Genomic DNA, 18,329 nt, shown 5'->3' with positions numbered 1-18,329 from the left:
TCGGTTAATAAAAAAGTGGTCAGATGACGCAGATGCTAAGCTACAGGACTGTTTTGCTAGCACAGACTGGAACATGTTCCGGGATTCTTCAGATAGCATTGAGGAGTACATCACATCAGTCACTGGCTTCATCAATAAGTGCATCGATGATGTTGTCCCCACAGTGACCGTACGTACATACCCCAACCAGAAGCCATGGATTACAGGAAACATCCGCACTGAGCTAAAGGGTAGAGCTGCCGCTTTCAAGGAGCGGGACTCTAACCCGGACGCTTATAAGAAATCCCGCTATGCCCTCCGACGAACCATCAAACAGGCAAAGAGTCAATACAGGACTAAGATTGAATCGTACTACACTGGCTCTGACGCTCGTCGGATGTGGCAGGGCTTGAAAACTATTACAGACTACAAAGGGAAGCACAGCCGCGAGCTGCCCAGTGACACAAGACTTCCAGACGAGCTAAACCACTTCTATGCTCGCTTCGAGGCAAGCAACACTGAAGCATGCATGAGAGCACCAGCTGTTCCGGATGACTATGTGATCACGCTCTCCATAGCCGATGTGAGTAAGACTTCTAAGCAGGTCCACATTCACAAGGCTGCAGGGCCAGACGGATTACCAGGACGTGTACTCCGAGCATGTGCTGACCAACTGGCAAGTGTCTTCACTGACATTTTCAACATGTCCCTGACTGAGTCTGTAATACCAACATGTTTCAAGCAGACCACCATAGTCCCCGTGCCCAAGGACTCTAAGATAACCTGCCTAAATGACTACCGACCCGTAGCACTGACGTCTGTAGCCATGAAGTGCTTTGAAAGGCTGGTCATGGCTCACATCAACAGCATTATCCCAGAAACCCTAGACCCACTACAATTTGCATACCGCCCCAACAGATCCACAGATGATGCAATCTCTATTGCACTCCACACTGCCCTTTCCCACCTGGACAAGAGGAACACCTACGTGAGAATGCTATTCATTGACTACAGCTCAGCATTCAACACCATAGTGCCCTCAAAGCTCATCACTAAGCTAAGGATCCTGGGACTAAACACCTCCCTCTGCAAATCCTGGACTTCCTGACGGGCCGCCCCCAGGTGGTAAGGGTAGGTAACAACACATCTGCCACACTGATCCTCAACACGGGGGCCCCTCAGGGGTGCGTGCTCAGTCCCCTCATATACTCCCTGTTCACCCATGACTGCATGGCCAGGCACGACTCCAACACCATCATTAAGTTTGCCGACGACACAACAGTGGTAGGCCTGATCACCGACAACGATGAGACAGCCTATAGGGAGGAGGTCAGAGACCTGGCCGTGTGGTGCCAGGATAACAACCTCTCCCTCAAGTGACCAAGACAAAGGAGATGATTGTGGACTACAGGAAAAAAAAGAGGACTGAGCACGCCCCCATTCTCATCGATGGGGCTGTAGTGGAACAGGTTGAGAGCTTCAAGTTCCTTGGTGTCCACATCACCAACGAACTATCATGGTCCAAACACACCAAGACAGTCGTGAAGAGGGCACGACAAAGCCTATTCCCCCTCAGGAGACTGAAAAGATTTGGCATGGGTCCTCAGATCCTCAAAATGTTCTACAGCTGCACCATCGAGAGCATCCTGACTGGTTGCATCACCGCCTGGTATGGCAACTGCTTGGCCTCCGACCGCAAGGCACTACAGAGGGTAGTGCGTACGGCCCAGTACATCACTGGGGCCAAGCTTCCTGCCATCCAGGACCTCTATACCAGGCGGTGTCAGAGGAAGGCCCTCAAAATTGTCAAAGACTCCAGCCACCCTAGTCATAGACTGTTCTCTCTGCTACCGCACGGCAAGCGGTACCGGAGTGCCAAGTCTAGGTCCAAAAGACTTCTCAACAGCTTCTACCCCCAAGCCATAAGACTCCTGAACAGCTAATCATGGCTACCCAGACTATTTGCACTGCCCCCCCACCCCATCCTTTCACGCTGCTGCTACTCTGTTAATTATTTATGCATAGTCACTTTAACTCTACCCACATGTACATATTACTTCAACTACCTCAACTAGCCGGTGCCCCCACACATTGACTCTGCACCGGTACCCCCCTGTATATATAGCCTCCCTACTGTTATTTTATTTTACTTCTGCTCTTTTTTTCTCAACACTTTTTTTGTTGTTGTTTTATTTTTACCTTTTTGTTAAAAATAAATGCACTGTTGGTTAAGGGCTGTAAGTAAGCATTTCACTGTAATGTCTGCACCTGTTGTATTCAGCGCATGTGGCCAATAAAATTTGATTTGATTTGATTTAAGTGAATCGCTGGAAGCTTCCAGAGATGTAGAAGCACTGTTGCCCCAGATACAGAAATGCCTTTTATGGGTCAATAGTATGCTTCTTCAGTATGTTGTGAGGGGTTTCCCACTTTGTCACAGTGCTTTGACTTGGATCACACAGTCGTGCTCTGCCTGGCTGCTGCGGTTGCAGGAGAAGAAGGAGGATGTCGAAGGGAAGCGGATGTAGCGGTGCATCATTACTGCTCTCCTGAGACCTAGAAGTACTGTTGCCCCAGACCTAGTAGTACTGTTGCCCCAGACCTAGTAGTACTGTTGCCCCAGACCTAGAAGTACTGTTGCCCCAGACCTAGAAGTACTGTTGCCCCAGACCTAGTAGTACTGTTGCCCCAGACCTAGAAGTACTGTTGCCCCAGACCTAGAAGTACTGTTGCCCCAGACCTAGTAGTACTGTTGCCCCAGACCTAGAAGTACTGTTGCCCCAGACCTAGAAGTACTGTTGCCCCAGACCTAGTAGTACTGTTGCCCCAGACCTAGAAGTACTGTTGCCCCAGACCTAGAAGTACTGTTGCCCCAGACCTAGTAGTACTGTTGCCCCAGACCTAGAAGTACTGTTGCCCCAGACCTAGAAGTACTGTTGCCCCAGACCTAGAAGTACTGTTGCCCCAGACCTAGTAGTACTGTTGCCCCAGACCTAGAAGTACTGTTGCCCCAGACCTAGAAGTACTGTTGCCTCAGACCATGGTGCTTCTTGGGTGTGTTCGTGTGGAGTGGAGGGTTGAGAGTTTGTCCACTCTGGAATTTCCACCGTCACACACATGTATGACCAAGCCTGGCATGAAAATAGTATTGCCGTGCTGATAGCAATTATATTTTTGCATTATCTGACAATATTATTTTCTTACTTCTGATGTTGATTAACCATGTCATTGGATCTGAAAGAAGTCTGGATTTATTATGTTTAGGATGTAGGAATGTAGCTGCCCAAATCATGCCTGGAGGTACATTGAGAAACGTTTTTATGATCTGTGCAGTAGCAGGCGCTGTTGAGCAAGTATAAATTATAAGGCTCACTAACCACTAACTCCTGCCAGCCAAGTATAAATTATAAGGCTCACTAACCACTAACTCCTGCCAGCCAAGTATAAATTATAAGGCTCACTAACCACTAACTCCTGCCAGCCAAGTATAAATTATAAGGCTCACTAACCACTAACTCCTGCCAGCCAAGTATAAATTATAAGGCTCACTAACCACTAACTCCTGCCAGCCAAGTATAAATTATAAGGCTCACTAACCACTAACTCCTGCCAGCCAAGTATAAATTATAAGGCTCACTAACCACTAACTCCTGCCAGCCAAGTATAAATTATAAGGCTCACTAACCACTAACTCCTGCCAGCCAAGTATAAATTATAAGGCTCACTAACCACTAACTCCTGCCAGCCAAGTATAAATTATAAGGCTCACTAACCACTAACTCCTGCCAGCCAAAATATTTTTGCTCCAGTTCACACAACTTGGCCACCATCAAAAGTTCATCTGAGTTATTTTCCAATGCAAACCAGTAATGCCAAAATGTTCAGTCCTTCAAAAATTCAAGGGTTTTTCTTTATTTTTTACTATTTTCTACATTGTAGAATAATAGTGAAGACATCAAAACTATGAAATAACACATATGGAATCATGTAGTAACCAAAAAAGTGCTAAACAAATCAAAATATATTTTATATTTGAGATTCTTCAAATAGCCACCCTTTGCCTTGATGACAGCTTTGCACACTCTTGGCATTCTCTGAAACAGCTTCACCTGGAATGCTTTTCCAACAGTCTTGAAGAAGTTTCCACATATGCTGAGCACTTGTTGGCTGCTTTTCCTTCACTCTGGGGTCCGACTCATCCTAAACCATCTCAATTTGGTTGAGGTCGGGGGATTGTGGAGGCCAGGTCATCTGATGCAGCACTCCATCACTCTCCTTCTTGGTAAAATAGCCCTTACACAGCCTGGAGATGAGTTGGGTCATTGTCCTGTTGAAAAACAAACAATAGTCCTACTAAGCCCAAACCAGATGGATGGCGTATCACTGCAGAATGCTGTGGTAGCCATGCTGGTTAAGTGTGCCTTGAATTCTAAATAAATCACAGACAGTGTCACCAGCTAAGCACCCCCACACCAAAACACCTCCTCCATGCTTTATGGTGGGAAATACACATGCGGAGATCATCCATTCACCCACACCGCGTCTCACAAAGACACGGCAGTTGGAACCAAGAATCTCCCAATTTGGACTCCAGACCAAAGGACACATTTCCACTGGTCTAATGTCCATTGCTTGTGTTTCTTGGCCCAAGCAAGTCTCTTCTTATTGGTGTCCTCTAGTAGTGGTTTATTTGCAGCAATTCGACCATGAAGGCCTGATATACAGTCTCCTCTGAACTGTTGATGTTGAGATGTGTCTGTTACTTGAACTCTGTGAAGCATTTATTTGGGCTGCAATTTTTGAGGCTGGTAACTCTAATGAACTTATCCTCTGCAGTAGAGGTAACTCTGGGTCTTCCATTCCTGTGGCGGTCCTCATGAGAGATAGTTTCATCATTGCACTTGATGGTTTTTGCGACTGCACTTAAAGAAACTTTAAAAGTTCTTGAAATGTTCCGTATTGACTGACCTTCATGTCTTAAAGTAATGACGGACTGTAATTTCTCTTTGCTTATTTGAGCTGTTCTTGCCATAATATGGACTCGGTCTTTACCAAATAGGGCTATCTTCTGTATACCACCCCTACCTTGTCACAACACAACTGATTGGCTCAAACGCATTAAGAAGGAAATCAATTCCACAAATTAACATTTAACAAGGCACACCTGTTAATTGAAATGCATTCCAGGTGGCTACCTCATGAAGCTGGTTGAGAGAATGCCAAGAGTGTGCAAAGCTGTCATCAAAGCAAAGGGTAGCTATTTGAAGAATCTGAAATCTAAAATATATTTTGATTTGTTTAACACTTTTTTGGTTACTACATGATTCCATATGTGTTATTTCATAGTTTTGATGTCTTCACTATTATTCTACAATGTAGAAAATAGTAAAAGTAAAGAAAAACCCTGGAATGAGTAGGTGTTCTAAAACTATTGACCGGTACTGTAGCTATGAGACTCAATGGTCAATTATTATCATTCAATGGCTATAAATCAGTATGAATATGCAGTATATTTATTAAACGCTGACATGTATTATTTAAAACCATCCATATCTTGCAAATGAACATCAATGTAGTGCAATTAGTATTTTCAATTAAATGAACTACATAATAATTATGCAAAGCATTATTAATGTAGGAAAATTGGTAGCCTAGTGGTTAGCGGTAGTTAGCCTAGCGGTTAGAGCGTTGGGCTGGTAACTGAAAGGTTGCTGGTTCCAATACCTGAGCTGATAAGGTGAAACATCTGTTGATGCGCATTTGAGCATGTCACTTAACCCTAATTTACTACAGGGACACTGTACTACTATGGCTAACCCTGTAAAACAACATGTTTCACTACACCTATCTGGTGTATGTGACAATAAAACATCTATTTTACTATTACATTAAGAGTAAAACAATAGTCCAGAAATAGTATATCAAAAAAGGTTTGGTATACCTCGACTCATTCAACCCTGCTGAACACACACACACACACACACACACACACACACACTCGGGCCATTAAGGAATGTTGACACATTTGAATGTCTTCATATTCTTAAAAAAGTAGGCTATAAATCGCCATCAGATGTTCGTCTATGAATTCCATATGTTAACTTTTTTTAAACCTCAGTTTCACCATTGGCATTGAGAACAGAGAACAATAGATGACATTTGGTCCATATATGAGATAATGACAAAAGGCACAATAATGCATTTAATGCAAAGCAGCATGGAATGAATAGGCAGCATTATCGGCCATGAGAGTTTGCCTCCTTTCCCACCTGTTCCCAGCTAATATGAGTTGCATGAAGTTTATGTAAAGTATGTTGGGAATGAGAAGGGGAGAACTGTGGCCTCCTGCGTAACTCTACAGCCAGATGTCGGAGGTGCAGTCTCCCCCAGGGTATCGTAGCTCGTGGGCCAAGGCCGGGCCGTCGGGCTCTTTCCCAAAGTCGACCAGGAAGTTCTCGTTCACCTTGAGGCCACCATTGGCTGTGTCCACGTCAATCTGCATCATCACAGAACCCTCCCTAGGGCAAATTAGAAACAGAGTCAAGTATTCCATATGATCATGTTTCTAGCTATGGGTGTTCAAAAGTCAATCAAAATATCTTATTGAAGCAGCCCGTGATATTGAGTGAAAGCGTACAAATAACCGTTTTGATGCAACTGAAACCTGTTACTGACATTTTGTGTGTGCATTGACCACAAGTATGTGCGCTAAAAAAATCTAAGACTAAATAAAAACAGGTCCTCACTTGATCATTTCCGGGTAGAACTGCTTGTCCCAGCCACTGTAGAGAGAGGTGGTGACGTACAGTCTCTTTCCATCCAGACTGAGCTGCAACATCTGGGGGCTCCCTGGGATCCTCTTCCCCTGGTGTGGATCATATGTACACACAAGTCGGTGTCTGCACCTTACAAACGCAACCTAAACACCTACGTTTGTCCTAATGCAGACATTCTGCCAGTGTGTGTGTGAAGCTTGAGTTTGGGTATAGATTGTTATTCTTACACACCTTGATTGTGCGTGGGGGTGGTTGGCTCTGATTCTCTGGGTCCTCCAGTACTTTGACAGGGCCATCGTTTAGGATGCTCCCTCCCAAAAAGAGCTGAATACACAGTGAGACATAAACACAGTCAGTGCACAACTTCAATCATTTCAGGAGACTGTTTTACCTAGCTACCTTAAGTGGAATTAACTGCATGTAAGTCGTTCTGGATAAGAGCGTCTGCTAGATCAGTGGTTCCCAAACTGTGGGGCACACCCCCTAGAGGGGCGCAAGGGATCGGCAGGGGGGGAGCGGGGTATAATGCACAAGGTGCAATTGCGAAATTGGGTAATGCATCAGTTTTCCATTTGTCATGTTAGTCATTGCATACCTTAGAGAGCTATTTATACCTTGTCAGAAATGTCCAGATCAACTAGCCCATGTCAGCTAGCAGTTTTTTATTTAGGTTTTTTTAGCCCCTAGATAGTTGTAATTTTTTGTCACTCAAATATCACATAAATACACATTAGACATGGCAAAATGTTTAAAATGGCAAAATTGTCTTTGCACCCCATGACATAATGTGTAGAATTGCAGGAAATGCGCTTTAAACCTGCTAAATTCTCTCCACCAACAAGAGAGCTGTGAACAGTTTGTGTCATGAACCGTGCTTGTGCCCATAGAAATAGACGTGGTGCATGCACGCGTGGTGCAGGATGTTCCCGAATGCTGGAAGGGGGGCCCCGAGTGAAAACGTTTGGGAAGCCCTGGGCTAGATGACCAAAATGTAAATGTTAGAGGCCACTTGCTTGACCCTAACACAGGTATGCATCACATTGGCAGACTGATGAAGATGATTCATTTAAGTAAGTGTAACAGGGTTGGTTATGTTTCCACTTGCCTCTAAAGAAATGTGTATTTAATGTTCAAGCATTCTTATTGGTTGGTTCAACTCTGATGACAATAAGGCGTGTTGTGATTGGCCCCGCTTGCAGCTAGGGGGAGATCGTGAACGTCAGGTCTTCCCAGTATGAAAATGTGATGCAAGGGATTTTGCCATCGACAGCCATCAATATCGTTAAGCTCTGCACAACTAACGTGCTGTTTCCCATTTAACAACATAAATAAATGATGCTCAACTGGGACCACTGGCTGATGTGATTTATTAAGAAAAAACACAACGCAAGGAGAGTACGATATACATCTGTTACATAAGTACCTACATGAAAAATGTTTTGTGGGTTTAAGATAATAAAATCAGCCATGTTGTAAACTTGTGATCTCACCTGGCCAGCCAGACGTGGGTTCCTCCTGTCTGTGATGTCATACTGTCGTATGTCTCCGTGCAGCCAGTTACTGAAGTATAGGAAGCGGTCATCCAGGGAGATCAGAATATCTGTGATCAAACCTGAAATGAACAGATCACACAGCATCCGTCAAATTCAGGTATACATTTTACTATGGAATGGGTAGCTACACCCAAATATGCACTGGAAGTGTTAAATGTATCCCTAATCTGCGGTATTCTCCCATCAACATTTTCCACACCCACTCACTTGGCATCACTGGCAAAGCCCATCCCTCCACTTTCTTACTGGGGACCTGAATAACCTTCTCAGCAGCCCAGTCTCCTTTCTGCACAGAGAAAAATAACGTTTCAATGTTGAGACAGTACCTTTTTATAAGACACAATGCCAAACACAACAGCGAGGAAGCAAGAGAGTTCATAAATGTTATTCTATTCTCTCTACTTTTTCCTCACCGGTGTCCTGTAGAAACGGAAGACAGTTCCTTGGAGTGCACAGCCGACGTAGCCCTCCGTGGCGGCAGGATCATGGAGGAAGCGGATCTCCAGAGGAATGGCGCCCTCCTCCCCCAGGTCCAGGGACTGCAGCCGCTTGTGAGTGGTCCAGTCCCACACGTGGATCTTCGATCCATAGTGACCTGCAGACACAACAGCAGCATTGAAACCTTGTTCTGTCTACTGAACAAGTGTAACACAAACACACATGCATGCAAACACACGCATGCACACAAACACATGCACACACACATATCACCTCTATTTACACACCTTCTTTGACATGTTCCAGGTTGAAGCCGTCGGCGAGGGCTTTGGGCGCTCCCCATTCGGTGCTCATCATGACGTTGTGTCGGGGCTGGTACCAGAAGTCATAACCAAAGGGTGCCGCCTCACCAGGCAGCTCCCAGTTACCAACTACCTCAAACGTTGCACCATCCAGCAAGATAAAGCCACCTGAGAGAAACATATCCTGCATCAGTCATCTAATCCAAATCAATATTAACTTGTCTAAATGACACACTCCCTTGCCCCGCCCAGTATTCTTTATCATGGTGGATTGTAGAGCCTTCTTAGTCCCTTATTATAAACTGGGTGGTTCCAGCCCTGATTGGCTGAAAGCCGTGGTATATCAGACCATATACCACGGGTATGACAAAACGTTTATTTGTACTGTTCTAATTACGTTTGTAAGCAGTTTATAATAGCAATTTGGCACCTCGGGGGTTTGTGGTATATGGCCAATATACCACGGCTAAGGGCTGTATCCAGGCACTGTATCCAGGCACACATCCTTTTCTGTATGATACAAAGGAAAGTGTTTCTAGGTCGCCCACATTGTATGAGGCTTTTTCCCAGAACAAAGTCTGTCGCCCTACTGCAGCATGTTGTCTCCTCCTACCCTTGCCATTGCCAGATGGATCTCCCATGCTGCTGATCATAATCTGTCCGCTGCCCAGGCAATGTGTGGTGTGGGGGTTGGCAAGGCCCGTCTTCCAGAAGATATCTGTGGGCTCCACAATCTGTGAGGAAGCAATCATTTGGTTTAGATCAGATTACACTCTGCATGGGTAGGATACTTTCCTTTAAAAACAATGATGCATATTTGAGAAGATGGCTACGGGCTGTTGGTGAGAGATGGGTGAGAGGCTTGACCAAATCTGTATATTCAATTGTCTTTTTCTTGTTTTTGATTCATCATGTGCTGGAGATCCTTGTATGACATTGTGGTGTTGACTGTGTTAGCCGTGTCTGTTTTCGTTTTTTTTTTTGTGTGTGATAAAAATGATTGTATGGCAAAAAAAGAAAATCAATGACTCATGTCAAATAATGTATGAAATGTTATCGGACAGGGGGTAGAGAAATATTCAACATTCTCCAAGTTTTACAGTTATGCACAATAAGAAGAGTTGGGGGGCTTCCAATTTGGAGAAAAGTAATGTGATCAATGTTGTTATATGAACTGGGTGGTTTGAGCCCTGAATGCTGATTGGCTGACAGCCGTGGTATATGAGACGTTTACCACGGGTATTACAAAACATTTATTTTTACTGCTCTAATTAAGTTGGTAACCCGTTTATAAATAGCAATAAGGCACCTCGGGGTTTGTGGTATATGGCCAATATACCACGGCTAAGGGCTGTGTCCAGGCACACCACATTGCGTCGTGCATAAGAACAACCCTTAGCCATGGTATATTGGCCATATACCACACCCCCTCGTGCCTTATTGCTTAAATATAAGATAGTGAAATATTAAAAAGAAGTTGCATAACCTTAGCTGTGCAACATGGTCACCAAGTACTGTAGTATCACTGTAACCCATCACCCGCTGTAGAAGGGTGACCCTTTACCTTGTGCATCTGTGGTGCACGGGGGTCTGTTCCAGTGTCCACTACATAGACCCGGGAGGAGATGAGCGAGGGCAGGATAAGTCGGTTGCGCTTCTTGGATGAGTCACCAAAACAGCTGCTGCAGGCGTTCCAACCAGAGTGGTGTAGCTCGTCATTCATGTTGGGCATGGGCAGCCTGTGGATGACCTGTAGGCACAGACATTACCAGGTCACTCTTTAATCCACAACCTATGGTCAAAGGTCATCATGGATAATACCGTTGTCTCTTCAGTGTTTCAACTACCGACCACTCTGTCTAATGAAGACAGGTGTGAAAATCAAAAACAAGGCAGTGGTTGATTGATATAAATCAGAAGTACCTGAGAATAAGTGGGAGACTTGGGGTCCACATCGACAGTGGCAAGGTAGTCTGGTTTCTGGATGTCGGTGTTGCGATAAATGCAGGGCAGATACACAATCTCCTCACGTGGACCTTCAAAAACAAGATCCCCGTTTCAGGAGGCACTACTGTCATTCACTCCTCCCTGACCACAAGGGCAAGAACCATGACATCCGCAAACCCCAAAGAGGGATTGATATTAAGGGTTGCACTATTTCCCAGTCAACTGACCAGTCGGGTAAGTTGAGCCTGCTCTGTGGTTTCCCCATTAGGGGAGGTGATTTTTTTATACTGAATACAACCAAAACACAAAGCGCAGTGAATCAAACCACAAATAATTCCAGTAGCCTAAAACGGGTATGTCTGGTTCCTCCCAATGTTGAAGTAAAAGACAGACAAATTATGGAATTTGTGCGTGTAAACAACATTTTCATGCAACTGACAAACTCTCAGGCAACCAAAAAATTATCCCGACTTGTCCGATGGGCAAGTGCCATTTAGATCTTAATGTCAATCCCCCCTAAAACACATGGGTTGAGCTAAACTTGTGTTTTCCAGAAAATGACACTCACCTTTCATGGCATCCAGAGGGCTTTTGTAGCCAGGTCCACAGCCTGTGCATTTAGTTGCTGGAAAAACACAAACAAACAGCAAGTGCCCTTTTCATAGAGCGCTCAAAATAACTTTACTGCCACACACAGCAATCTCTGTGTTTACTATTACTGCTGGACATCTATGGCAGGTAATAACCACAGAAACTTTTCACACCTATAAGTCATACATGCATTCGTCATACAGATGTTAGGCATATGTTTAAAATGACCTAGAAGTTTCACCACAGGTAAGTCGTGTAGAGAGCCATTTTTCATACTTTTTTTAGTTGTAAAACTGTTGCAGAATGAGTGTGTGAAAGGGGACATTCACTTGTCCACTTTGTCTTCCTTTTCCAAGGTTGCTGTTACTGGCAGCCATCAGAATCATAGGTAAATGCGCACAACACACAAAATGTTTACTGTACTTATCTGTGATGTTATATATCTGTGATGTTATGTATAGTTCATTCAGAAAGTTCTCAGACCCCTTGACTTTTTCCACAGTTTGTTACGTTACAGCCTTATTCTAAAATGGATCATAAATACCCCATAATGACAAAGTGAAAACAGATGAGAACTTTCTGCAAATTAATTCAAATCAAAAGGTATTTCTGTTTTATTTACATAAGTATTCAGACCCTTTGCTATGAGACTCGAAATTGAGCTCAGGTGCATCCTGTTTCCATTGATCATCCTTGAGATGTTTCTACAACTTGATTGAAGTCCACCTGTGGTAAATTCAATTGATTGGACATGATTTGGAAAGGCACACACCGGTCTATATAAAGGTCCCACAGTTGACAGTGCATGTCAGAGCAAAAACCAAGCCATGAGGTCGAAGGAATTGTCCGTAGAGCTCCGAGACAGGATTGTGTCGAGGCACAGATCTGGGGAAGGGTACCAAAACAATTCTGCAGCATTGAAGGTCCCCAAGAACACAGTGGCCTCCATCATTCTTAAAATGGAAGAAGTTTGGAACCACCAAGACTCTTCCTAGAGCTGGCCGCCCGGCCAAACTGAGCAATCGGGGGAGAAGGACCTTGGTCAAGGAGGTGACCAAGAACCCGATGGTCACTCTCACTGAGCTCCAGAGTTCCTCTGTGGAGATGGGAGAACCTTCCAGAAGGACAACGATCTCTGCAGCACTCCACCAATCAGGCCTTTATGGTAAAGTGACCAGACGGAAGCCACTCCTCAGTAAAAGGCACATGACAGCCCGCTTGGAGTTTGCCAAAAGGCACCTAAAGACTCTCAGACCATGAGAAACAAGATTCTCTGGTCTGATTAAACCAAGATTGAACTCTTTGGCCTGAATGCCAAGCGTCACGTCTGGAGGAAACCTGGCACCATCCCTACGGTGAATCATGGTGGTGGCAGCATCTTGCTGTGGGGATGTTCTTCAGCAGCAGGGACTGGGAGACTAGTCAGGATGGAGGGAAAGATGAACGGAGCAAAGTACAGAGAGATCCTTGATGAAAACCTGCTCCAGAGCACTCAGGACCTTAGACTGGAACGATGGTTCACCTTCCAACAGGACAACGACCCTAAGCACACAGCCAAGACAACGCAGGAGTGGCTTCGGGACAAGTCTCTGAATGTCCTTGAGTGGCCCAACCAGAGCCCGGACTTGAACCCGATCGAACATCTTTGGAGACCTGAAAATAGCTGTGCAGCAACACTCCCCATCCAACCTGACAGAGCTTGACAGGATCTGCAGAGAAGAACGGGAGAAACTCCCCAAATACATGTGTGCCAAGCTTGTAGTGTCATACCCAAGAAGACTCAAGGCTGTAATTGCTGCCAAAGGTGCTTCATCAAAGTACTGAGTAAAGGGTCTGAATACTTATGTAAATGTAATATTTCAGTATTTTATTCTAAAAAACTGTTTTTGCTTTGTTATTATGGGGTATTGTGTGTAGATTGAGGGGGAAAAAACATTTAATCAATTTTAGAATAAGGCTGTAACCTAACAAAATGTGGAAAAAGTCAAGGGGTCTGAATACTTTCCGAAGGCACTGTATATCTGTGGACCTTAGTGAGAAGGACTCTGCTGATCCAGAGTGCTGGTTGTCTTTGGCATTGTACCAAATCCTCCCATAATTTAGTGCTGCCTTTACTTGGAATAAATGATTGATTTGGTCAAGGTCGAAGCTGTGCCTTTTTCCTTACACATGGCAAACAATGGTTTTGGCCTAAACCATTGTTGCAGCTCAAACAATAGTGAAAACATGTGGAAACCACAATAGATGTCAGATATCTAGCAATCTTCCAGGAAACTAGTCTCCAGTCCAACATTTCACAACACGATTCTTTCTAAGATATACAAGCCCTTCCACGAGTTCAGCTTCAGTTCATTTAATGGGTTTGACTGTTGCAGGTCCAAAGAAATGTGGATGAGTATCTTGCATCATTGTTGGATCTACCAAATTCTCTGTTATGAAAATAGGCTAGTCTAACTGTCAAAATGACTTTTCCATTTAATTGTATACATTTAAATTGAATAATGCATAGCAAATTGTTTGTCACTGGTTCTGCTGAGTCATCATGATAAAGTGGTGCATTTAAGATGAACAAGGCAACAAGCACTAGAACAATATAACTTGTACTAGAGCAAAATGTACTTGGTACAGTAACCGAAAAAGGTTGGGAACCACTGATTTAGACCACCAAACCTATGCAATTGTGTGACCAGGTGTGAACACCGTTTTTACTCAGGGTTATTCATTAATTCAAAATCTCAGGGTTATTCATTAATTCAAAATGGTGTGTGAAAGGCGAAGTATCCTATGGTAAAAACATAGCAAGCAGCTCAATCAGGGAAACATTACATGATTAAATCTCATTGAAATGTCGCTGTTACTTCTATTTCATCTATTCCTTCTGCATTTTGAAGCAATGCACGAGTGCCAATATAGCCTACACTAGCACAAATATACAGGTGTATACGTAATTGTTGGCAAAAAAATAATCACCATTCGCACGTACGTACGTGCACAATTACGCACACTTATTTTCGTTTTGGACATTCATTTTCATTGGTTGACTTACTCAAATATGCATGTATATAATTTAATATAACACATTCAGCTCTAGTTTGAATACGTTAATGAAAAGTTCACACTATGGGAGAGTGGTTTACATGATGTTCTAGTCCACGCCCAATCATTAACTTTGTAATTACCCATTTCAACGTTTTTTGACAGATTTCCTAAAAGTTATGAAAATGAGTGAAAAAGCAAGAAGATTGCACAAACCCATCTTGCAGACTTTATTCGTCCAAGGTGTCCACAGGGATCCGAGCTTTCTATGGGTTATTTCAGCTGGTATGAGAGTGAAGGAATGCCTGCCTGGGAAGGTTTTGTAGGGTAAATGGCCAGAGGGACGAAAGGGGAGTTTTTTTTGGCAAAATAACGTTGCACGTAGAAATAAGTATTGAGTGCGGTTGGTTTTGCATGACCCGGTGCCCAGGCGGAGGAGATTTCATTTTGCGACCAATGGATTGATCTAAAATATGTAAACCTCGCCCAACCGGGGCACAGGGCGATGCAAAACACACCTTTTCCATTAATATATGAACGAAGAGATACCCCAGTTCTATAGTCCTACCCTCTGTTATGGTTTAATAAGACCTTCTACCACCGGTTTCCTCAAGTGCGTGAAGTTAAATGTTGTTTCCTTCAAACATTATCGGACACGGTTCTGGCGCAAAGCAAGGTAACATGTTCTGCATTCAATACACTATAAAATAAAAACATTTAAAACGTAAGGAATATGCATTTTAGTTTAATTTATTTGACAGTTTATTTACTATGGTCCATACTGATTAGATATACGGTCTATTTAACTCGTTCTATTGATCCTACTTAAACTGTGTCAAAGGGTCATCTCTTGCGCAACTCAATATGGGGGAATGTGAGTTTAGATTAAAGCCACAATCTGGAGTTTTAACAATATCGTGTTTCAGTCCGCACGAAAAACAACATCTTTCAAATGAGACGCAGCTATGGATTTAAGGACGTAATCCATAAAATTGATTTAGCTTTTTTAATCATATTTTGAAGATATACATTAAAGACTCAAATGACAATAAAAACATAAACAATAGAGTATTACAACCATATATTTTGAATTAGGCCTATTGTACTAAGCCCATAAAACAGTAAATATCCCAGATTGTGCCTCTAACGCCTACACACTTGATTAGGAAATGTTTTTCTTCCAAGAGATTCAAAAACTTCAGGGCTGAAGTTGTCACCATTTCAATATCCCCCATGTGTCTGGAAGTTTTGAGAAGACCAAAGGCAAATCAGAAAAGGAAAGGATTAAATTAATGTAATATTTGTGTGTCTGCGACTGTGACAAATGAGGTACAGTTCAGATAATTGTTAAAGAACATATTGGACATCTGCAAAATGCATTAGATATTATGTAACTCCCTAAGGAACTCAACATTTCCGCCATTTCTCAAGCTTGCCAATCCTTCCTCAGTACTACAATCTATTGACTGAGACACAGATAAGAGAACGTGGTATTTGTCTTAATAAGTCCTTATTAAGAGAAATAGAATACTCTGTATAGCTGTGGGCCTAGTCATCACTAGCCTTCTAGCAATATGGCGGAGTCTCTCTCGCCCATAGATTAGGCTACTTTCAAGGTAAGCAAAGAACATATTTAAAGTCATTTGAGTGCAATAAGGGATAAGGAAGCAAAAGTTGGGGGAAAATGTGTAAACCAACACCAATCTGTCAAAGGCATTGAATTAAAAAAAAATACTAAACATGGCATAGTAAATATCATCAAACTGAATGAAAGAACAGTATAGCACCTTAAAATGTTTTGTGTTCAGTTGATGATCAGTTTAGACCTTGATTTCTACCACTACAACAACTTCCACCGCAAGAACATGCCTTATGGTTCATGGAGTTTGTTGTGCGTCTTATAGTGTTCATTAAAGCAAAACATAGAACCTGTCAAGTCTAACAAGGGATCCCCACTCAGTTTCCCCACACTGATTACATAAAAAAGGTTAAAAGGTTGACCGATTGTACTGTAACAGTATGCACTGTAATCTTCTGTGGCCATTTGCAGGGAAGACCCACAGGCTGTGTGGCCTAAGGCAACACGGCAGATGTTCTTGTGTAGGACCGAAGAGCAGTATTCTACTCAGAGTTTGTGAAAGGGAAGGACTAAGAGGGGGAGACCTCCTCATGGGACCCTCCAGTCTCCTGGCTCTCTGGCAGCGGCTCCATCTCTTCCTCTCCCTTTTCCAAGATGTTATCCTTTGTTGTGTCCATTTCTATAGCTGCCTTGTGATTCTCATCTACCTTTTCTTCTCCACTTTCCTGCTCTTCATCTACCTTCCCTTCTTTAACCTCTTGCTCCTCATCTACCCTCTCTTCTCCAGCCTCTTGCTCCTCATCTACCTTCCCTTCTTTAACCTCTTGCTCCTCATCTACCCTCTCTTCTCCAGCATCTTGCTCGTCATCTACCCTCTCTTCTCCAGCCTTTTGATCCTCATCTACCCTCTCTTCTCCAGCCTCCATGTCCTCTGTGCCCCTGCTGTCTTCCTGCTCAAGCTCTGCTGGTGACTCCGGCTCCAGAACCTCAGGACCTAGCAGGGCCTCTCTGAGAGTACTCATCAGCTCTGACTGGGTCTCTGCCAGAGTCTTGGTCATTTCCTGGTCCCGCTGCCCAGGGACCAAGTCAGTAAGGTGGAAGGACTGTCGCAGCAGATCAGGCTGTTCCTCTAAGTAGGACAAGGCCTCCACTAGCCAGGCAACTAGCAGTTGCACTAGGTCTTTGTGTGTGGCCCCTGCTGCCCCGCCCTCTGCAGCCAGCCGGGCCCAGCGGGCCAGCAGGAAACTCTGCAGCACGGGCCGCAGGCACATCTCCAGGGGCTGGAGGCGACAGGTGCAGCCGGCGGGGACCACGGCCGGAAGGGTGCCAGTGGCTCCAAGGGTGGTCAGGAAGTCCTTAGACAGGTGTCCGCGGTGACCGTCCAGGATCAGCATGCCTTTGGTACTCCTGCTCTGGTCCAGCATGTGTTGACGCCACACCAGAGACTCCCACAGCGCCAATTCCTCGTCCCTGGTAAATCCCTCCACCTTGGCCTCCAGCAGGACAGAGTTGGGCAGGCCTGTGCCCTGCATCTCGGGGAGCTGCCCCTTGATTAGGACCAGGGTGCGTAGCATGGTGCCATCGGCCAGCGCTGACAGATAGATGGTGACCAGAGGTTCCCTGGTTCCCACCAGCTGGAGAGCCCCTTCTTTGTCCACTTTGGCTGGATCCGCAAGCGCCTCAATGTCTACAAAGACAGACAGCTCGTCCATGGCAGCTATCCCTGTGTGGGGCAGATCGTGGGCCTGGATGTGCTTGCGGGTGAACTTGGTGAAGGAGTTAGCGTTGTCCTCCATGGAGCGTGGCAAGCGCCGGCTGACCGTGGCGGTCCGCCCAACAGCCTGCCAGCCAAGGCTATGCTGCAGCATGAAGCTCACAGCCCAGTCGTAAGAGATGCGGAAGGCGCTGCTGTGGCCGTCCTGGCTGTGGATCTCAGAAGCCCTCTGAAAAAGGTTCTTCTCATTGAGCGGCAGCTGCTGCTCTCGCTGGGCCATGACCCACTCCACCATGCGCTCCACCGCCTCTCCCTTGCCGGGTCCCCGGCCATCACGCTCCAGCTGCTTCTCCTTATCCTTCAGCCAGGCCCGGATGAGATTGGACTGGGTGGATAGCTGCTTGGCAGCTTGGC

General features: G+C 44.6%; 1 protein-coding gene across 1 annotated transcript; it reads right to left on the bottom strand.

Annotated features, from left to right (window-relative positions):
• Positions 1-5,476: 5,476 nt before the first annotated feature.
• LOC311119440 (methanethiol oxidase) lies at positions 5,477-16,759 on the bottom strand. The gene is made up of 12 exons (XM_084194134.1): positions 14,839-16,759; positions 11,564-11,620; positions 10,972-11,084; positions 10,613-10,798; positions 9,662-9,782; positions 9,034-9,216; positions 8,722-8,903; positions 8,516-8,594; positions 8,246-8,367; positions 6,987-7,079; positions 6,726-6,844; positions 5,477-6,497 (listed from the first exon to the last, which is right to left on the bottom strand). Exons 1-12 carry the CDS (start codon positions 14,840-14,842, stop codon positions 6,335-6,337), a joined length of 1,422 nt encoding a protein of 473 aa, XP_084050260.1. The 5' UTR covers positions 14,843-16,759; the 3' UTR covers positions 5,477-6,334.
• Between the last annotated feature and the right edge of the window lie 1,570 nt (positions 16,760-18,329).

The sequence above is a fragment of the Coregonus lavaretus genome, assembly GCF_964263955.1.
Source record: "Coregonus lavaretus genome assembly, contig: HAP1_SCAFFOLD_1994, whole genome shotgun sequence".
In the NCBI taxonomy this organism is placed as follows: domain Eukaryota; kingdom Metazoa; phylum Chordata; class Actinopteri; order Salmoniformes; family Salmonidae; genus Coregonus; species Coregonus lavaretus.
The sequence above is the reverse complement of the archived record's forward strand: the minus strand, read 5'-3'. Positions and strand labels throughout refer to the sequence as shown.

Excerpts from the sequence above, each read along its gene's own strand:
- LOC311119440 (XM_084194134.1), bottom strand. Across the intron at positions 10,799-10,971 it reads AGTCTCCCACTTATTCTCAG|GTCATCCACAGGCTGCCCAT; the intron begins GTACTTCTGATT and ends CTGTGCCTACAG. Across the intron at positions 8,904-9,033 it reads CCTGGAACATGTCAAAGAAG|GTCACTATGGATCGAAGATC; the intron begins GTGTGTAAATAG and ends TTGTGTCTGCAG.